At 48.7% G+C, this 21,133-nt stretch overlaps 8 protein-coding genes across 8 annotated transcripts; 5 read left to right on the plus strand and 3 right to left on the minus strand.

Annotated features, from left to right (window-relative positions):
• Positions 1-236: 236 nt before the first annotated feature.
• On the minus strand, positions 237-4,312 carry atg11 (autophagy protein ATG11; the record flags this gene model as incomplete). The annotated part of the gene is made up of 3 exons (XM_057228164.1): positions 237-3,974; positions 4,038-4,149; positions 4,245-4,312. 3 exons carry the CDS (start codon positions 4,310-4,312, stop codon positions 237-239), a joined length of 3,918 nt encoding a protein of 1,305 aa, XP_057087505.1.
• A 235-nt stretch (positions 4,313-4,547) lies between these two features.
• N7447_003890 (centromere protein H) lies at positions 4,548-5,411 on the plus strand (the record flags this gene model as incomplete). The annotated part of the gene is made up of 3 exons (XM_057228165.1): positions 4,548-4,725; positions 4,816-4,987; positions 5,045-5,411. 3 exons carry the CDS (start codon positions 4,548-4,550, stop codon positions 5,409-5,411), a joined length of 717 nt encoding a protein of 238 aa, XP_057087506.1.
• Positions 5,412-7,975: 2,564 nt separating this feature from the next.
• Positions 7,976-8,405, plus strand: nhp6 (high-mobility group nucleosome-binding protein; the record flags this gene model as incomplete). The annotated part of the gene is made up of 3 exons (XM_057228166.1): positions 7,976-8,045; positions 8,098-8,193; positions 8,245-8,405. 3 exons carry the CDS (start codon positions 7,976-7,978, stop codon positions 8,403-8,405), a joined length of 327 nt encoding a protein of 108 aa, XP_057087507.1.
• A 3,022-nt stretch (positions 8,406-11,427) lies between these two features.
• Positions 11,428-13,505, plus strand: N7447_003892 (uncharacterized protein; the record flags this gene model as incomplete). The annotated part of the gene is made up of 7 exons (XM_057228167.1): positions 11,428-11,846; positions 11,910-12,419; positions 12,607-12,839; positions 12,904-13,015; positions 13,069-13,173; positions 13,224-13,405; positions 13,462-13,505. 7 exons carry the CDS (start codon positions 11,428-11,430, stop codon positions 13,503-13,505), a joined length of 1,605 nt encoding a protein of 534 aa, XP_057087508.1.
• Positions 13,506-14,113: 608 nt separating this feature from the next.
• On the minus strand, positions 14,114-15,349 carry N7447_003893 (CCDC174 family protein; the record flags this gene model as incomplete). The annotated part of the gene is made up of 1 exon (XM_057228168.1): positions 14,114-15,349. One exon carries the CDS (start codon positions 15,347-15,349, stop codon positions 14,114-14,116), a length of 1,236 nt encoding a protein of 411 aa, XP_057087509.1.
• Positions 15,350-15,662: 313 nt separating this feature from the next.
• Positions 15,663-16,840, plus strand: N7447_003894 (homoserine dehydrogenase; the record flags this gene model as incomplete). The annotated part of the gene is made up of 2 exons (XM_057228169.1): positions 15,663-15,696; positions 15,762-16,840. The coding sequence occupies 2 exons, from the start codon at positions 15,663-15,665 to the stop codon at positions 16,838-16,840; spliced, it is 1,113 nt and encodes a 370-aa protein (XP_057087510.1).
• A 157-nt stretch (positions 16,841-16,997) lies between these two features.
• N7447_003895 (heme-dependent oxidative N-demethylase family protein) lies at positions 16,998-19,268 on the minus strand (the record flags this gene model as incomplete). Its single annotated transcript, XM_057228170.1, has 4 exons — positions 16,998-17,228; positions 17,278-17,936; positions 18,894-19,116; positions 19,203-19,268. The coding sequence occupies 4 exons, from the start codon at positions 19,266-19,268 to the stop codon at positions 16,998-17,000; spliced, it is 1,179 nt and encodes a 392-aa protein (XP_057087511.1).
• An 899-nt stretch (positions 19,269-20,167) lies between these two features.
• On the plus strand, positions 20,168-20,927 carry N7447_003896 (alpha/beta hydrolase; the record flags this gene model as incomplete). The annotated part of the gene is made up of 2 exons (XM_057228171.1): positions 20,168-20,189; positions 20,239-20,927. 2 exons carry the CDS (start codon positions 20,168-20,170, stop codon positions 20,925-20,927), a joined length of 711 nt encoding a protein of 236 aa, XP_057087512.1.
• Positions 20,928-21,133: the final 206 nt, after the last annotated feature.

The raw sequence follows: 21,133 nt of genomic DNA on the forward strand, positions 1-21,133 counted from the left end.
GGTGTACCACCCTCGAGCCGATAGTCAAGGGACCACAGTTTCTCCCACGGGCGAGACCGGCCATTGTGTCGACGATCGGACGTCGACCGAGAGGGAGAAGAAGTAGTGTTACTTATATTCGGTGGAGCCGATGTAGAAAGAGGATCCTAGTCAAAGAAAACCATTAGCAACTAATTCCAGATAACATAAAAACAGACCCGGAAAAGACGAAAGATAAACAAGTCAATCCCTACTTTTCACGGGCCGGAGAGCAGGTCACGGCGAACCTCGTCGAAGATCCCAGCAGTCTCTCGAGGCTGCGAGCCAGTATCAGCTTCAGCGGGGCGCACAAGATCAGTCGTAGATTCGACGGCGTGCTGCGACGGCGTGGGGGTGCCACGCTTGGAATTCGGGCTCTCGCGACGGCTATCTAGACTCCTGGATAGGGTTTTGGCAATGGCGCCCTCGTCAGTAGCACGTTTGAGGCGGATACTACCCTTAGCATCGACGTGCGCCGATGCAACCGTGCTCTTCGCTATTCCCGGTGTAGCAGGCGCACCGGGTTTCTCTTCTACGGCATCGAGGAGATACCAACGGAGGCCGTCTGAAAGCTCGAATGGGTTCTCATCCTCTACAGAGGCGCCGTCGCTTGCGTTCTCGATGGAGCGACGGTCTGATGCGACACCGTTCAGTGACTTGGACAGATCTACAACCCGTTCCTCGATCCTGGTGATGCGGGCGAGAAGCCAGTCTCGAGCTTGTAGTTTGTGTGAATCTTGCTCGCGGAGAAAATAGTGTGGTGCGCCCACGTTGAAGGCGGCCCAAGAGCGAATGGCCTGATTCCGTGTGGGGAGGAAGAGAGCAAGGTCGCCCTCTTTGAAGGATCTGTAGGCGATCTTGTCATGAGCTTCACTCTGAACTCGGTGGTATTTTTCACGATAGCCTCGAGCTTCCTTCTGCCATTTGCGGGCTAGGAGTTCAATGTCCTTGACGCGTTTGACAACAACATCGCCAAATAGGGACACATCGAACTGAGCTATGCTTTCCATGAAAGCTGAGAATTTGGTCTCTTCATCCTCCAGGCTTTCGGCTTTCATCCAGTCCAGAAGCGCTGTATCCGGTTTCAGGGACACAATACCTGACTGGGCGAGGCTTTCGCCTAGGCCCAGCGAAGCACTGAGCTTCGAAGCACGCTGAACAAGGAGCTGGCCGTCTTGTTGAATGATAGTGAACCCCAATTGCTCGAGCATCCGACCCAGCTTCTCGACCTGTGCAAAGAGTCGGTTTGAAAGCTCAAGGGACTTGTTACCCCGAGCTTCGAACCGCGCCACATCCTGCTCCTCGGTCTGCGAAGTGGCCCCTGCCTTTCTCTGCCATTCTGCGGCTTGGTCTCTCAAATCTCGGGCTTGATTCTCGGCTTCAGCCAGTTGCTGTGACAGCTCCGCCTGTTTCCGTTCCTCTTCGGCGATCTGTTCACGCAGCGCGTCGGAACCACTCTCTCCAGCACTCATTTGCGAGTGCAAGGAACTGTACTTAGATCGCTCTTTGTCCAGTTCGCCGGTCAAATCATCCGACTTTAATCGCTCGCGTGAGAGCTCTGCAGTTAATTTCGACAATTCGGCCTCGCATTCCTCGAACCTCTTCGTCCGCTCTTCTGCCTCCGCCTCGAATTTCACAATTTGTTCTTCCAGAGCCTTTTTCTCCTCCATTGTCTGAGATGCATTCGATTCCGCGCTCTTCGCGTGGATGGACAGACCTTCAGAAAGAACCTCAATGGCTTTGATTATGTCGGGAAGTTCGACAGGTACAATGCCTCCGGGCGAGAGGTTCATGAAGATAGCTTGGAGGTCTTGATAGCTCTCTTGGTGCTTTTGCTCGAACTCCGCTTGTCGGTGCTCGAGATCATCAATCTTAGCCTGGAGGCTTTCTTCTCGCTCTTGTCCAGTCTGAATCTGCGCATTAAGATCAATGATCTTTTGTGCGTCTTCGGCGGAATTGGCCTGAGCATTTTGAAGGTCGAGGTCGAGCTGGTGTATCCGGTCGTCAATATCTTGTCTCCCATGCTCCCTGCTATCCATAAGCCGATCAAGCTCTTCTTCCATTTCCTCGGTACGGAGTCTGAACTTCTTTAGCTCCGAGTCCAGATATCGGCGCTCATCTTCAAATTCGCGCTGGCGCGCTTCAAGGTTACCTATGAGGTCCTTTTTGGTGGATTGGGCTTCCTGGAACTTGTCGGAGTGAGTCTGCCTCTCGGCGTGGGCCTCCTTATGGAGTCGCTGGACCGCATCTCTCTCAGCCGCCAGCTCGGCTTCAAGCGTAACAATACGCTGGATGAGGGCTTTGTCTTCGGCGGACTGAGTGGCTGAGACTCGCCTCGAAGAGACGGATGACCGTCTAGAGAGTGCATCAGGGTGTGGAGATGAAGGTGAACCAGGGAAGTCTGGGCCGAAATTGCCGCTTGATGGCCGGCTGAGGTGACTCTGACGATGCAAAAGATCTTCCAATTTTCGGACGCGACTGTCAGACCCCTTGAGCTTTTCTTCTAGCTTTGTCTTTTCTTCTTGTAAGCTACGGACGGAGTCATCGGCGCGTAATATAGAGCTCCGGCTCAGATCAAATACGCTGCCTTGTTTGAACGCCTTGGCTCGTCGTCTTTGCTGCCGAGTGGGTGCATCCAGCTCCTTGAGTTGCTGGGTGAGCTCTTCTGCTAGGTTGGTCAAGGAATGAGTGGTCTTTAAATCGTCGATGTAATACTCGATTTCTTTCCGAGCTACTTCAGGCCATTCGTCATCCTGACCTTGAAGGTTGACTTCGATTCCTGGTGGGGTAGAATCAGTCACAGTCATAAAGTCTCCCATGTTTTTTAGCCATTTTTTCCTGCGGCGTTGCTCCTCATCTCTCAAAACCGCCATCTCCTCAGCCAGCGTCAGGGAGTCAGTCTTGATCTTATCACTCCATTCTCGCCGCCGCACGGATTCGATAAGAATTGACCCGTATACCATTGGCATTTGGAAGACAGAGTAGATGACTTCAAAGGCATTACTTCCTACGTCCAGATTGACCATTCGTGCATGAGCGTCGGCAAGTCTAGACTCAAGGGAGGAAATCCTGCGCATATGCTCAATGGCCGCTTTCTCCACGGCCCCCCGGCGCTGCACAGCCTGCTCCAGTGCAACTTGAAGCTCGACGCTAGTCTCCGCCAGCGATGGAAGAAGGTCCTGTGTATGGCTGAATGCAAGTCTTGAGATATTGGCCAACGTTTTCTGGTTGTTAGGCAGACCGAGAACATGCTCATAATCAGACCCGATCTTCTTCGCAATAGTCTCAACTTCTTCCAGCAACCCATCCACCCCGTCAAGATTTGAGGCAAGGGCCTCGTCCACCAGTTGTTGAGTGTCGGAGGCGATATCGCTGATTGTCTTCTCAATGTCATGGACGCTATCAGCAAAGGCGTTCGACACAGTCGCGGCCTCTGATCCAGCCCGTTGAACCTCGCCTACATCAACAAAGTCACGCAGCGTTCCGGTTGGTCGATCCGTGTCCATTTTGGGCGTGGACGGGCGTCCAAGAAGAGGGAAATCTTTACGTGCCGGGATGTTGTCCAGTGTGGAAAGAGCTCGTTGCCAGCCATCTAAAGCAGCCCGCTGCTCTTCTAAGATGCTATTCGCCCACGACTGTGCCTCTTGGAACCGATGCTCCAGATTGCCCACATGGGACTTGAGGTTCTCCAGAGCCACGCCCACCGCGCGGTTTATAACATCGATTCGCTCATTATGTTCTCGGACGTTCTTATCAATAGACCCACAGCGACTAGACAAGTCCAGTGCCCAGTTGCGGCGTTGCATGTAAAGGTTCCGCCATGCCTGGAGGTCGTTCTGGTCTTTGAGTGTAGCTGGGGGGCTGCCGGGTTGGAATGGTTCAGGGGGAGATAGTTCCGGAAATTCGACATCGCCTGGTTCACTGACGTATTGTCGGTCATATACAAAGATCTCGTTCTGCGATGGTTGCCTGTGAGTTAGCTTATTTCCAGGTCATAATTGATACTAATCAAATCGCACCTCGGCAGCGAGAGTTTGGATCTTGACATTCTTTCCCCGGGCGGTCATCAATATTTGCCGTGGAGGTGGGATAGATGTATTGCGAACGATCCATAACTTCAAAGCATCGGGACTAGAGACAATGTGTCAGCTGGAGTTCGGATAGGTCCATTCGAGCATAGATAAATAGATAGGAGACACCATTAAATGGAGACAGCGGAGACATACGAGGCAAATGCCACTGGATCAGCGAGGAAATGCTCCCCAGTGTGAGCAATGTAGATGTGCAACGACATCACCTCCGCACCAGGCGAGCTTAAATGCTCAGTACGAGAGAAAAGTGAGAGATATTTCCCAAAGAAGAGTTACAGGTAAGAAAAGAATGAAAAGAATGAGAGTCCCAAAGCCCCCAGTCAGGCTCAGGACGTTGAAGGTTGCGGAGCAACCTCGTGTGGCCGGGGAAGCTCGCCCACCGCCTCCGGTCTTATCTTCATATCACCAGATGCGCCCGCGTTCACGGGATCTACGTCCATGGCTGCAAAACATGGCCTGTCACTGCCTCACCTGCAATCTGGTGAGGTGACACTGCTAGATTACTCTGCAGATGACTCTCGCGATGTCGTGACTCTGTCGGATAAAGAGGTTTTGGTGCTACAGCTCTACAACCAGGTTCAGGAACAACAGCTGGAAAAGGCATTTCTCGAACAAGGTACGTCTGATAGAAGCTTCGCTATGCTTTTTTTTTTAATGTTTGCTTTTTTTTTATCTGCCTTGGTTCTAATCAATTTCATCCTATTAGAACTGGAATCATGTTCGGGTGCAGATCCTGAAGAACAGCTCGCAGTCGCGGAACGTGAGCTACTAGAGGCACGATCTACTTACACGGTCAAGAGAAAGGCTGTTCGCACCATCCTCATGACAGAGCCTATTATCAAAGCTGTTCACCTAAAGGCTGCCACCCCCGCTGAGAGGTACGTACCCATAAAAAACCTTTAAGCTAAACCAAATCTGATAAGAGACATATACAGAGCCCTTCTTTGTCTGGTGAATCGTCGCGATGTGCTTGCACTTGCACATGAGAATCTTGCGTCAGCACATGACTTGGTGATGAGGCAGCTCTCATCCCTGGAGATAAAGAATCTACAGATCAATCGCGAAAACCAGGAACTGGTGCGCCAGCTACTAGAGCTCACGAAAGAAGATTCGTCATGGAGAGAGAAGCTTGAAGACTCCCTGTTATCAGAACTGGATAGGTTTGAAGCTGATTTAAAGGCACGCAAAGCTCAATGGGAGACCATGAAGTCTATCGCTAGTGCGGTAGTTGTTGGTAGTGGACTAAATTGGGCCGATGACGACATACTGCGCGCGTTGGTGCTGGATGAAAGTGATGACTGATGTTTTTTTGTGGACGCGTTCCCGTTTTTTTTACAACTCTCTTGTACTTGGGAGCACCGGCGCTGTATCATACCCAAGTCCCCGGAACATTCGATTTCTATTCCTAAGGGGCAAAAAAAAAAAGAGTATATTTTTAAACTGAATAATGTGGACTGGATAGAAATTATACTGGGGCGTGTTGACTGCAATAATGACGGCTATACACCGCGGTGCATAATATAGATAGATGGTCGCGTAGAAGTAAGGGCTCTATGCTCGGATAAATGCATAACTAGCTCCATTTCTGATTAGAGACATATAAAATTATTTTCCACACAGACACGAACTCTATGATTTCCTGTCGGAAGGCGTGGAACTGTATGGAGTACATTTAAGTTACAGGTGGATTAACTCATACACTGCCACACGGCAGTACTGCAGTATCAACGGTATGGGTAAAAAAAAGGAACTTTGCTGAGGGAACGGAACATGGTCTATGCGCTGTTTTTTTATGGAGTTGACAATGTCTATTCCGCATGGTGTACGGACTTTTGCTCTTGATCTGTCAATCTGTCAACTCTCTACGTGTTAGCCTACCAAGTCTATATGCCATAACTGCAAGATAAATGAGCCATCGATTTCAGGAGGTGGGAACACATTTTAGATAGAATACCCCTGCTACGGTCTATATTGTATCCATATTGGAGAAGATATCCATGCTCGATTTAGCTTGTGATGATGGTGTGATCCAGCTCTGTAAGGAAGGAGTAAGATCACCTATTCTATGCTCTTCCATCTCCGTGCTGTTCCACTGGGCGTGAATAATCTTAGGGCTAAGAAAACAGCAATACATCATTCGGGTGCCATATTCATGCTTCTTACACTACAGAGTAGACGTATGACCTTTATCGACAGGGTCATGTCAGTACCTTGCCCAAGTTCCCAGGTACCTGCCCAGCCGTGTTTCCAATCGGGGTTACGCTAAAAGGGTACGCCACGCTTATGATTGAGCAACCATCCGCCCTTGCCTGAAGATGATAGTTCAATACTCCTGTTTTATACGCTTTGCGGCCGAATTAGGGTTTGCACTATTGCACAGAATTGTCGATTAAATGATAATGTCAATAGATTTTAACACCCAGAGCTTAAGTAGACCTTGTTTTCTGAAGTCTTATTTTTTTATAGAGGGAATAATGCTACCAATGATAGTGAACTGGGACCTGTTTTCAATGTTTTCTACGCAAAAGGTACCCCGTACATGTTAACTGTACTTCGCACCTACGCATGACCTTGGGACTGGCGACCAAAGCCATTATACGCCATGCCCTATAGAAGCAAGTCTATAAATCAAATGTATGTACAAAGAATCCCACCCTTAAACTGAATACGTTATGCAACTCTTGATTTGTTATTTCTATCTCCTTCCGCATATCTCTTAACGGATGTTTTTTTGCTTTCGGGTTTTTACGATACATCGTAGCCTACTTGTACCCATAAACAAAAAGGTATCGTTGCCTGTCACATTTTTCAATAGCCACTTGTCGCCAATATGTACATCTATGGATACAGGCCATCAAATTCGATGGCAAACTGGTAATGGGAGGTACGAGGTACTTGCCGAACAGATGCTTTAAGTATGGTGTTACCGGGTACTGTGTACCTGTACGTTTGCGCGGTTTATTAATATGACGGAGCGCAATCCACAAGAGTCCCAGGTACCGGAATGATGGTTTCGTTTCATAACGTATTAAATTCTCTAACTCATTCAATTATAAAAATTTTGCTTTGAAAAAAGTGCGAATGTAGATGAATCTATCAATAGCAAATGGTCTGAATGAAATTATTCAAGATCAATTGAAGAAATAAGACGTAAATTTCGAGGCATTGACCGTAAATAGTATGGTGGACAATGTAAATTACGAGTACCATACGTTTTCTCTCAGCGAAATCAGTACCGTTGCCATTCCCTTGCTGTGGCCCCCCCTCTCTTTGCTACTACTACGGCCCTCCCCCCTCTACTCTTCTCTTCTCTTACTATCTTCCTACACTACCATTCTCCCCATACAAACTCGCTCCCATACAAAAAAGGTACTGCATATCAACCCCCGAGCTCTATAAATCAACACTTCTGAAGCACATTTCAACCACCACCACATTCCCCTTTTTTTTTTCAGTTCTTTTGGTCCTTGCAATCCTTTATTTTCACCTCATTGCCTGTCTTTTTTTTTCCCATTTGCGCCGACCTTGCGGTCGCGCATCTCAATCTATGTTTTTGTCCACCTAACTAACTCGAAAACTCTCAGCTCTTTTTTTTTCCACATACTCTGATTCGTTAAAGTCAAATTACTGTGAGTTGATCCTATCCCTATCATCTCGAAGCTCTGTTTTCCCTCGGTCGCAAGTGGTTGGTTGCGCGCAACGCGTCCAGCAAACACTCGCGTCCACCCTCCTCTCTCACTACCTGAATTTTATGTCAATTGCGCATCCAAACCCTCGCTTGACCCAATTACATCTTTCATTTCTTGCACAATACATCGTACATGGCAAAAACCACCAGAAATCGCCTCTAACATCCAACAGTCATCATGCCTAAGGAAGCCACCACCAAGTCCACTCGCAAGGCCCCCGAGAAGCGCGTCCAGCGCCGCAAGAAGGGTAAGTTAACAAGAGTTGGCTCGTCACCAGCATGTACTAATTTCCTTCCTAGACCCCAACGCCCCCAAGCGTGGTCTGTCCGCTTACATGTTCTTCGCCAACGATAACCGCGACAAGGTTCGCGAGGAGAACCCCGGTATCAGCTTCGGTCAGTGAATTGTATACCCAGCTTCGTTATACATATCTAACACCCCTACAGGTCAGGTTGGCAAGCAGCTCGGTGACAAGTGGAAGGCTCTGAGCGAGACCGACCGCAAGCCATACGATGCCAAGGCTGCTGCTGATAAGAAGCGCTACGAAGAGGAGAAGGCCGCCTACCTCGCCAAGGCTGAGGAGGAGGAAGAGGAGGAATCCTCCTAAATTGCCCTCTAGCTTCACTTCGTCTTTTACCTCTGGGCGTTTGTGTTTCTCTAATGGTTCTCCTGCTTTTTTTTTCGGACGGTTTCTTGCACGGTTTCTGGGTTTGGAGGACGGGTGGGGTTTACTTGCTTCTGAACTGTTCCTCTTTGCTCTTAGGGTATTAAGTTATCAATGGGAAATCTCAACCTTTAACCAAGTATTCCAAGTAGTTTTAGCTGTTGTAAACGGCAAGCAAACGTTGACCAGCTCACTTGCTTGTGGAGATGATTCATATACGAGCTTCGATCTGTTGTGCGAGGAATCACCCGTACCATTTTCATGTTGACCTCACTGTAACCCTGTTAAGTGCCAAGCCTCGGGGAAGCTTCGGAGAGCTCTCAGCTTCCGAGCTTTTTTGCCCCGCAAATCGGGGGCTGACCGCCTGCGTCATTCACCGCCCCGATAATCCGGGGTCGAAGCTCGAAGCTTAAACTTGAGGTTGACTGAAGAGTCTTCCAAGGTTGCTTAATCAAGAATCATCCGCAGATCATCGACTTCTCATCGGAAACCCCAAATCCAGATCAAAGTGGAAGTCGAACAAACAGCAGAAAAGTCACCGAGGTTGATTCACAAGGCGTTGTGGAAGACTGCGATATACTAGGAACCTACAGTCATCTCGAGCTTGGGCGTCGTGAACCCCGACCCTAAACCCTCGAGCCCTCGCTCTGGAAGTGCAAAAGTGTGGAAATCACGAGCTCTTTAGGGTGGCTGAGATCGGGACTAACGCAAGTGAGCGCGCGGGTCACGCTTATGCAATGTGGGTGGGGGTACGATGCGATATACGACATAAAATGATGCGATAATACGCATCGATACGACGATACGTTACGGGCATGATGATATGCAAAGTAGTGATTATACACGACGTTGACATGTTGGACTCACGATGAGACAGGAAGATAGCAGGGCGACAATACGATACGATTGCGCAATACGTTACGGACACGATGACACGCGAAGTGATGATTACACGGGCGCTCACAATTGGGAGGACTTACGATGAAACAGAAAGACAGCAGGACGACAATACGATACGTTATCACCGGCTTACGAGGTGGAAGCAGCATATGGAGATCGTTAGTCAAAGCGCACTGCTAAATGCACAGGCTCTGACAATCTCTTTACAGAAGCGAATTCATACCTCAATGGTTGTCTCAAGGTCTTGAAGCATGAGCCAACCAGCTGCATATATGCGCGAGAAGTCTCAATTTGGGCCAATTCCAATATGATATGCCGACATCTTGTTGATGCATGACTTTATTGTGGCATGCCCTAGCGCATAAACCCACACCATGACGGTTACGACAACTTGTATGCACCAGTCAATGAACAGCTGTAGCGTTTGGTCTTATTGGATCTATGGATCTAATCTACTTTCCGGAAACTAAGAAAGGTAGCCTTAGACAGGGATGCCATGCATCCTAGTTCCATGGCGGTGTTTATTTCAAGGCCTTGTTCTGTTGACGCGGCTACTACGACTATGCTTTAAGTCTCTCCCAGCACGATCGCAAGTGGAACATCCTTCCCCGGAGCGTGGAGGGGTTTCAAAGTATGAGACTGTATCTCCACACGTATTGAACGGTGAACGGTCCATGTGGTCGATTTGTTGGATCATATGCTCTACAAGACTGGCGTTTCTTTATGCACTTGCGACTTATGAAGTAGTTTTACAGTCACAGTGGGTAAATCAGATATTAATCAACCCTGTTAAATGGGGCTGAACCCGGTGCAATTAGAAAACTGCAATACCCGCAGATCAGTGTCAAGTGCATGCACTACTCGTGAACTTCTTTCGATCTTCTAGATTTATGCAGCCTGTCCGGATCTTTTTTTGAGACTCGACCTCGTTGTATAGCGTGGTTTCCATAGTGACAGCCTTGGGCCCAAACAGCCCTAATAAGCTCATTTAGCTCATTCAGCTCACTTACGCGAGTCATGTTAAGATTGATGTTCTAGCCCGTTCTAAAATCAAGCTTTGCGTATACATAGCGTACTAGTTGACTATTTGTCTCGCATTTACTATCCATGCTTGGGGTACATAATGTGCCGTTACACGAATGCAATGTAACCCAGGTAAACGAGATTCGTGGCCACTACATCTCAGGTCCATACTAACTCGATCGGATTCTTGAATACCTATACTTGATGTGGTGGAATTCAATAATATAGAGTTGATGGCGAGACAGTCTATCATATCCTAGTGCACACCCTAAGGTGATCATGCAGCTATATTCTCGGCAACACTAGACTTCGGGTTGTGGAGTATAAAAGGACCAAAAAAGAATGTATTTAGTCAGAGACTTCGAACTCAAGGCTAATTAGTAATCTCCGTGGTATTCTAAGGTTTGCTTTTCATACTCGTTGACACTCGGCTTTATAGCCTTTGTCCCTCTAAATGGTTTCTCCTTCTTAGATTTCATGTAATTTACAGTTTTCGCTGTCATAGAGGCGACCAATTCTAGAAACCAAGACTTTATCTTGTTATTATACTGTGGGCTGTGCATCCCAAACGGCTTGGTGTATGTTATGATTGGTCTGACCGAGGCGATGAGACTGATGAGATCCCCACATTTAGGGCTGGGGAAGACCCTGTGAACCATGGAATCTGAGTCAAGGTTTATAACCTTAAGATGTATATCTTTTCTTTATGAACATATATATCCTCAAGTCTACTATTTAGAAAAAAGAATGGACTATGCGGGAGAAAAGACTCCACCAAGCCCCGCCATTCGCGCGTGAACACGTCAGGTCTTGGACGCAAGGGAGAACCCTGTCAAGAGCCTCATGGGGGGGGTGGGTTTTTCTCTCTTTTTTTTTTTCTTTTATCTTCCTTTTTTTTCTTCTATTTGTCAGATAATCTTAATTCTCTGCATGTGAGCCTATTGGCTTTCTAGTTCTTAATTTTTTCTTGCCCCTCCCCACCATACCTCCCCCTCCCAAAGAAAGGAAACCCACCATATGGCCTAACTCCGAGGGCTCCAAGATGGCACAGGCTCTGCGTGTGTCTCGTCAGAGCGCTGAAGACATGGCGGCTGGCTTCTATGCATTCAGAGCTCCTCTTCCAGAACATATGGGCGAAATCACTTCGCTCATGTCCGAGTTATACGCAATCAGCGCATTGTTGTCCAGCTTGGAACATCTAGCCGACGATTCCCGAAATCGCCGTTGCTTTAATATGATCAAACCCGATTTGAACGTGGTGCAATCCAGTTACACCTATACAATCGAGGACATCGGCGATTTTTTCAGAGAGCTCGATGGCGCAGACGCTAGTCCGGCCAGGTACAAGCGAACATGGCTAAATATGGACCGGTTCTTTTGGGATCAATCGAAATATACCCTGGCCACCCGTCTAATCAAGTACAAGATGGTCTTTAAAGAGTTCAACGACTTGGTAAAAGAGTAGGTGCTCCACAATAACCAGTAAAACAAGCGCCTGTGTATACTTATCCATGGTCTTTATAGTGGCCAATATACTTCACCGCTCCTCGCGGGCCTTGTCAATGGATTCAAGATTCTACTCTCCACGCAAGATAGTCGGTTTGCTGCTCGCTTTGATGGCATGACTATCCGCCCGAATGACTCGCCTACCGGCAACCACGCAAGTTCCCGTCCCCGTCCCCGTCCCACCACCCCAGTGAGGGACCGTCCGGTAAGGGACCACCCGGTGAGAGAATACCCATTAAGGGAACACCCACTGAGGGAACACCCGGTAAGAAACAGCCCGGCAAATGACCGGAATGCACGGCGGCGGAGGTCATACGAGCGCACTCGACCGCCGCATCTGTCTCCCCCGATGTCGCCTTCTTCCGGTACTTCTTCGGAGTTCCCGCCGTCTGTGCCGGATATCCCTACCTCGCCACATACTTCTACTACTAGCCGCTCGAGTGCCCCTGATATTATCAAAGAACACTGGGCCAAGGAGATATTCGGGTTTAGTGACACCAACACTCCTCTACCATCCGTGAGAGAAAGGTGAGTCATAGATAGCCCAGCTTGCTTTTCGGAATTTTGCTGATATATTTGGCAATAGATCATACTGCGATGGGGAACCACAGCCAGGCGTTAAACAATGGATTAAAGAAGAGGGCTTCGAGGAACTCCTCCAGTTGTAAGTCGGGAATACTTACTCTTTTTCGAGCATATGTTTAACACAGTATAGATCCCTGAACGACGATTCCGATATGCGTGTGTCATTCTACCTAAGAAGACGAGACCACCGCGTCCGCATCCTTTGCAAGGAGCCCCACCGCACACGGCCTAGTGAATACTACTGCTTGCCGCTTAATTTACTCGAGGTGCTGCGAGATGGCTCTTGTCTCCGATTGTGCAGGCGGCGGAAGCGCGGGACAGAACTTGTTTTATGGATGCAATTGAAGTTCACCACATTGGAAGGTTAGCAGTTTCTATCCGAGAGTCTGTATTTGTTAAATTGATAACGCTTACATATTTTATGCAGATCTAGTGCTGTTCCATAACACATTTCTTGCCTTGCGCTCCCAGGATGCAGGCCATGCCATCGGAGATATCTTGGACCACGAGCTGGACCATGAGGATGAAGTTTATGGGGCGTGAGTAATTCACACCAAGGAGAAATAAGTGCAGAGAGACTGATATATTCTAGTACAATCACCGACGATGTGTATGTGCACGCGCTGCGCGTATATAAAGACTCGGTGACTGGAGCCGTAAGACTCCAGGCATCGGTCTACCTAGGCGAGATGAACCAGTATGTCAAGCAACTACGATTTGAACATTAAATTCTAATAGCAAGTACAGCACCCCCGTCTGGACTGCCTTCGTCACCCATAGCCTCGGGAAACGCAGTTGGCTTAAGCTATATGATTCCAGAACGGTGATTGTGCGTGGTATCAAACCCGTGATATTTATGTCTATAGATGATTATACGCCCCCACAAACGTCACAGGGACATCATATCCTGGAGTTCACAACCCCTTCTGGTAAGTTGGAGCTGAACAAACCATTCTCGAGTGTTGTTGACTGATTGGGCTCTTAGATGCTAGGGCGTTCCTGGATCGCATGGATGAACTGGGCGATTGAGTTATGATGGGGACTGTGGTGGGGCTTGCAAGTTTATGATTGGAATTTCTGTTCTGACATGATGAGTTATGAGTTATGTTGATATGACTGCGATGATTCAATATTTCAAAAGACATGAATTTCGTTCTAATAGTTCCGGTTGTTAGCTTTGGTTCTCTTTGCTTCTACGCTGCATGTATCTATAACGGATTATCCTCGTTGTGTTAGCACCTTTGAATCCCAGCACGATTGACTCCCATGGTATATTTCCCCCGAGCTTAGGCACTCGGTTTCTTCATACAGCATCAAACGCGCTAACCGCTGAAGAACCACTCTGCTTCTCGTACGGTGGGTTACAAGCTCGTCGCTATCAAAGCAATTGACTATGCTATATAATGAGCCTGGCATATCAATATAAAGCACCCTGCCTTCTGAGATCCTCAGACCCGCTCAAAGATACAGACACAAAAATCAGGTTCAATCAAATCTATTTGCAAGCTAACTAATGAGGGGTATCACACAAACAAAAAGCAAAACGCAGAAAGCATATTGTCAATCAAAGCGCGGGCAAATGCGATAGAAAGGCGATGAGGCATCACTTGGCCACCGCGAAACACCATGAAAGAAACCTAGGAAATGTCCTTGTCCTTGCCCTTATCCGTTGTAGAGTCGGGGATATCATTTGGTTCAGGATAGACCATGACCATGTATCGTCGCCATAGTGGGCATGTAGTTGGGTCAAATGGTGGGTCTGACGGATCGTACAACCATTTTGTGGGCTGTGGTTTAGGTGGAGGCGTTGCTTCTGCCTTAGGTGGGTTGCGTTCGGCTTCAAGATCCTCTAGGCGCCATCTCTCCGCCTGTTCTTCACCAAGTCTCTGGATCTCTTTGCATCTCCACTCTAGATGAGCCTTGCGCTCAGCCATCTGCTCTTCGAGGGTTTTCCGCTTGAACAAAGTCTCCTCTCGCAGAACTCGGAGTTCTTCCATCTGCTTTTTACGCTCTTCCTCGTCGGTAGAAAAGTTATAGAATCCAGTTCCACGGTTGCGAACCTCTTCTTCGGCATCGTAATGCTTCTTTTCCGGTGGGGTAGGCGAGCGGTCACGACGAGCAGCGAGATGGGACATGTGGGACGCAATGTTGGCGTCGGGGTTGAAGGCTTCAGTCTGAACGGCCTCTCCGTAAATCAAATTGTCAGGGCGAGCAGGGCGCCAGCGTTCCTGGGCAGCTTTGCCACCTGCTTCTTCATCCTTGGCGCGAGAAGCTTCGGCAGCTTCGGCGCGAGTGCCACGGCGAGAACGGCCAAATTCGTCTTCGTAGGAAATAATGGATGCATTATCGTCATCAGATTCATCTTGCTTGAACGCTTCCTCGTTTGCGTGCTTGAGATCGAAATCAACCAGTGCATCTTTCTCCTTGCGTCGTAGTCGGGCTAGGTAGGCGTCCGGGTCGGATGGATCAATCGGCATGTCATCATCATCACTGTCGCCGGCAAGATGCAGTCCCTTTTTCATATCATCGTAAAGGCGCGCTTTTTCCTGCATGCGGCGTCGAGACCGGCTGAGTGTGTTGGCGTCGACGGAGCCAATGTCCTGGGTGCTTCTGTGGACTTGCTTGACGGCCCTGTTGTCGTCTGCAAGATCGGCAGCTGCGCGCTTCTGGGTGCCTTTGTTGTGCTTTGAAAAGATGTCTGACTTTGGATTCTTGGAGGGACGCTGGCGCCCACGCGATGAACCCGAGGTCGCATCTTGGGCGATGAGTGAAGAGAGTTGGGAGGTGAAGGCGAGGCTTGAGGTGGTAGTTTGTTCAGTTTTGTTCTTTTTTGAACGTGGTTGACCGTAGAGGGAGTCCTGGTCAGCAGGCATTATGACGTGAATAGTATGTATGCTGTAATGTCAAGAAGATGCAAGTTTCACAGAAGTTCTACATCCTACAATGCCACCGGCTTATCGATAAGCCCGATGGTATACACCGCCAATCCTTGGATGTCGTTTTCTGCCAGTTCTTGATGACTAAGGCCGATGTTCGGGGCAGCCCCGCGCCCCCACTACTCAGGTGAATCGATCGCGTTGACTCAATTGACTGTTCTTTTAGTTTTGATCTGATATTGAACTCTTTGCTGAGAATCAGAAACTAAGGCCAATCGAAATAATCAACAAAAATTTCCCAAACAACATCATGTCGGCTAGCCCTATCTACCTCGGTGTCATTGGTATGCCCTCACTACTGAGCTTTGGAAGTCCGAATCAATTAAGTACTGATGATTTGATGAACTAGGTGTTGGAGGCGTTGGTACTGCCTTCCTCCAACAGCTTGCCCGTCTTCCCAATGCGCCCCAGCTTGTCGTCCTTGCCCGTTCCTCCCAAGCCCTCCTTGCTCCGACCCCCGCCTACTCACCGGCCATCCCCGCCGCTGACTGGGCTACGGCTTCTGCTGCACCATCTCTGACCAAGGCCGGTGCCCTCCAAGCCGAGGAAATTGCCACATATCTTGCCGCAGCCCCTGGCCGAGCCATTCTGGTCGATAACACCTCTGACATTAGCCTCGCCCGGCAATACCCCACATTCCTCAAGAAGGGCATCTCAGTGGTGACACCCAACAAGAAGGGATTCTCCGATGACCTGTCCCTGTGGAAGGATATCTTTGCCTCCGCAGCTGAGGGCAAGGCCCTTGTGTACCACGAGAGCACCGTCGGCGCCGGCTTGCCCGTGTTGTCGACCTTGAAGGACCTTGTGGCCACCGGTGACGAGGTCACCCGCATTGAGGGTGTGTTCTCTGGCACTCTTTCCTTCCTCTTCAATACCTTCGCCCCTGCATCAGGCGCTTCTGATGCGCAGTGGAGCGCCGTTGTCGCCCAGGCTAAGGAGCTGGGCTACACCGAGCCGGATCCTCGTGATGACCTGAACGGCATGGATGTTGCACGCAAGCTGACCATCCTGGCCCGTATTGCTGGTCTGGAGGTTTCCCGTCCCGACTCTTTCCCTATTGAGTCTCTGATCCCCGCTGAGCTCGAGTCTCTGCCTTCATCCGCCGACGGCATTACTCAGTTCATGACCCGTCTCCCCGAATTCGATGTGCAGATGGCCAACATCAAGGACACTGCTGAGAAGCAGGGCAAGGTTGTTCGCTATGTTGGTAGCATTGATGTTGCTGCCAAGGCTGTCAAGGTCGGTCTGCAGTACTTTGATAAGGACAGCGCCATCGCTGGTCTGAAGGGCAGTGACAACATCATCAGCTTCTACACCAAGCGCTACGGTGCCAACCCCCTGATTGTCCAAGGTGCCGGTGCCGGTGGTGAGGTTACTGCCATGGGTGTCTCGGCCGATCTTATCAAGGTTGTTGAGCGCCTGCGCTAAATTGCTGAGCCTTGGAGACCTAAAAAGATAAAATCCAAAATTTGACAACGCATATAAAGTAACACCCTTTCTTAGATCCAATCCTTGTGTCATATCTACTATATAATATATGGATCTTGCACAGAATCCCAACATAATTTCCAACGTATGCAGAGATCTAGGCCCTTAGAAAGTCCTTCAATGCTTCTCCCCACACATCTCCCCTCTTATAAGTATGGATTTCTGGCACATTCCCCCTCTTCAAGCCATCGACCGCATTCGCAAGATCCTCACCAGAACCCTCATCTTTAATCTGCCTGATCGGATAAACATAAGTGTGGACGATAAAGACAAGAGCCTTCGACACCGGCAGTCGATGCAATGTCTGACGCTCACATCGGAGAACAGTCTTTGATGGTATCAGCGCTATTCCATCAAATCAACTTCTTCCAACATACCTGGTCAACATTCAATTTCCCAAGCTCAATAGCCTCCTCCTTTTTCCCCGACATAGCATGCGTTCCACCAAAAGCAGCAAACAGATCGGTGCCAATAGTGATACTCCAATTGAGACGCTTCACAAACTTGCCAACCTCAATACGCGCAAAGAACTTATCCATGCTACGCCCAATCCTCTCCTGATAGCGCGGGACGGGGCTATGGATATCTGCCAAACGCAACCCGAGTTTCTCGCGCGTGTTGAACCCAGCCGGGAAACAGGTCGCATATGCCTGCAGTACATACCTCGGTTGCTCTTCACTGTCGGGTGAAATCTCAGGTAGTAGGATTAGGAAATCCTCGTCTACTGTCTGGCTCAGGATTTCCAGGGCTTGGATTGTTGGCGTCGTTGGTGACAGGGTTGTTGGCCAGGTTGCGCCTGTTACTAGGTTTTGGAAGAATGAGCTTTCGGCGTATAGACGGAACATACTCGGATATCGGGTTGGGAGGTATGTTCCCAGCATGAAGTTGTATAGTTCGCTAATGGCGGGCCGAATGCGAGAGTCCTCCTCTGGGGTTTCATCATTGTTGATCGCTACCACGATGTCGTGGTGTTGGTCTAGGACGGATTTGCGGAGAGCGACTCGGCTCTTGTATGTTTTGTCCATCGGGATGAGATCTGATGGATCGAGGTTTTCAAGTGCTAATATTTATTAGTCTGGAGATGTCGAGTGATGTACTATGGCACAGTTGTATAAGATCGGACGAGAGGGGCTTACCCATGGTCAAGTTATATTTCTCTTTTCCTTTGAATGGCCGAAATTGTAACGGCTCAGTCTCCTCCCAGTTGAATCCCTCTAGAGGTGTGATGGGGGATTTCTTCTTGTCCGAGCAAGTTGGCTTCCTTTCGTGTGCATTAGCCGTGCGAGATTGTCGGATCCTCCACATGGCAGCACACAAGCCCACGATGATAACACAGACCAAGTGTCTGGAGAATATAGGCCATGATCCACCGAAGTCTAGTTTGTATAGGGGTTCTGTCATGGTCAAATCACTATGGAGTGGATCTAAGCTGTTGGAATTTACCCTACCCAACAGAGAGTTTTATGTTAAAACACTTGCTTCACATGACCTCCTAGAAAGCGAGTCTATCTTGGAGACTGGGGCTTATCTCGACTTTGAGTGGCCGATCTGTCCGTTCAATGTTTCCTGATTGACTCACAAGACCGAGCTGGTCTGCGGGGTTCAAGATAAGACCGTTGGGGTATTTAGATTGGATACTACATAGAACCGACTTGGTATAGATTATAATCTGCAAGTATTGTACTATCTTCGTATAAGTCTTGTACATGATGTAAATCCTCCCACGTACAAGACTCGATGTTGCAGGATATCAAAGGCAATGACCTTGGAAAAGAAATGCATGCTTGCTCATATAGTCTAAACGAGAGACAAAACAATAACACAATATCATAAATATCATCACTTCTCACAAGGGGACCCGATCATCATATCTGCCCCGAGCTCCTTTGTTTCAAGGTCCCATCTCCACTCAAACGTGGACTCAATGCTTGAACAGGGCTCACATTCTCCTTCCGAGTCTCCCCTTCCATCCTCGAAGAGTCATCACGATCACCTCCCTCGTTATCACCGGCATCCGTCTCCACGCCGCGCAGGCCGAAAGCCCTCCGTTGCCCACCGGGACGTTCATTCAAGCTCGGCGCGCGAGGGCGCTGTCGACCACGTGCCCGTCCACCGATATAGGGCACCTCCCATAGAATCAGTCGGTATATCCAGATCGTTGCGTCGAGGAGTACGAGGAAAGCCCAGGGGCCAATGGTGATGAGACCGAGGAAGAACTGCGGAATCCGGGGTAGATTAGCGACTGCGTCATAACACAGGGGGAGGCTAAGGGCTACGTTCGGAGGAAAGAGGGGGAACTCACGAAGATACGAGCTACCCAGCTCTCTAGGTGGGTAAGCTCTGGCGGAAGGATGGAATACCACGCCATTTTGGGGTGGATTTGGAGTCTGGTGTGCCTCGGGAGGGTACGGTTGCTGGGTTGGAGCTGTGTTAGTGCTTTGGCGCGCTGCGACTCGGTCCACCACTGCTGACAGCTCCCTTTTTCACGATTTCATTTTTTGGGGTCAGTTGGGAGTTTTATAGATCCTCGGTTAGCAAATGAAATGCAGAGACTCGAATTGTACTGCCTCAGCTTGGGATCCATGAGTAAGGTACTTTGATCTGATTGGTCAGACCCTGGATACTCACGTGAAATTTGTGGCCTGGCATCTCAGGTGTTTATAAACATCCTCGGCTTCAATTTCTAACTTCCGCTCTTTTCTCGAGATATAGCAACTCAATTTGAATTGACCGGTCAGATAAGGTACTGTCATATTGGTGAGCCTCAAACGTAGGCACCTAAGTATAAGAGATTTGCCAGATCACAGCGCTAGGAAATGATTTCATCAGATAGGAACCACACCCTTCAAGTTCTGACTTTGTGTTATTATGATATAAAACTCGTAATTATACTGATATCTATAATTACAGCTAGCTTCTCTTCAACTACGTAATGGGCAGCTTTTCCTGTATGATTTTTATTGCGTACAACCATGGGGTGTGAAAAGTACTTGCGGTCTACTTAGCTTCGCTCATCACCCAATATGGAACTATCGTGGAAGAGGATAATATGTGTCACCGTGGAAAAAAAAAAATGCGTGGAATCTAATAAATCGGTTAAAAGTAAAAAAGTACTAGCCTTTTACGTTGACGCATGTAAGACCACTATTACTAGTTGACTATAGTAAGTAGGCAGTGCTTCACAGTACTATATAGTCTCCTATATCCCTACCCAAGTGCATTCAGTGAAATTCCTCTCCATCCAGCATTTATAAATCCAGTCCAACCATGAAAATCCTAATGATCCACGGTATTTCACACCATAACCACGCAGTCACTACTAAATCTGATGACTACAGGATCCCGCCAATCAGGCGAACTCTTCCGAGCAAAACTCCAAGCCCTAGAAAAACAAATCAACCGAGCCATCCCTCTCCAACCCGCCGGTGTTGAACTTATCTACCCAACAGCTCCCTTCGCACTAGATCCCTCCAATGGCACATCCGAACTACGCAATCGCCACGGATCATGGAGCTGGTTCGACTCCGAATCCATCGACGGTCTATACCCCGGAATAGAAACCAGCTTGGAGTCAATTGCATCTACTCTCAAGGACTCCGGGCCATTCGATGGGGTCGTCGGGTTTAGTCAGGGTGCCGCTATGGCCGCTATGGTCGCTTCGCTTCTGGAAGGAAATCGAAAGGATGCGTTTGCTCGATTGGAAGAGGAGGGTGGGATGTCATATCCTGCTTGCTTCGATACACTTGAACATCCGCCTCTTAAGTTCGTGGTTGGTTTTTCGGGATATGGGGCGTCGAATCCGGCTTATCGTGCTTTCTATGATCCTGGTATTCGGACGCCGATGATGCATTTTTGGGGGAGTATGGATACTGTTGTTGATGAGAGTGCGTCGATGAGGTTGGTGGAAAGTTGTCTGGAGGATGAGAGGAAACGGATTGTTGTATGGCATTCGGGTGGACATGTGGTTCCGAGTGGGAAGAGGGAACTTGCTGCGGTTGCGCATTTCATCAAGTCTAATGTGAGCTGAGAGGACATTATAAACTAAAATTCAGTGTATAGAGTTGAAGAGAAGAGCTGGACTAGTAGAGAGGTTGGAAAAGTGACTTTGATATTATAACATCTAAATCGTCCACATATGTGCATGGTATTTTCCAAGATATGCCCTTAAGGCAAAAAGTTTTAATCGTGACCTTCGTGTTTAAAAATGACGCTGTGACCCCCACCCCCAAATGT

Source organism: Penicillium robsamsonii (genome assembly GCF_028829455.1).
Source record: "Penicillium robsamsonii strain IBT 29466 chromosome Unknown utg000002l_segment0_segment0, whole genome shotgun sequence".
Taxonomy (NCBI): Eukaryota; Fungi; Ascomycota; class Eurotiomycetes; order Eurotiales; family Aspergillaceae; genus Penicillium; species Penicillium robsamsonii.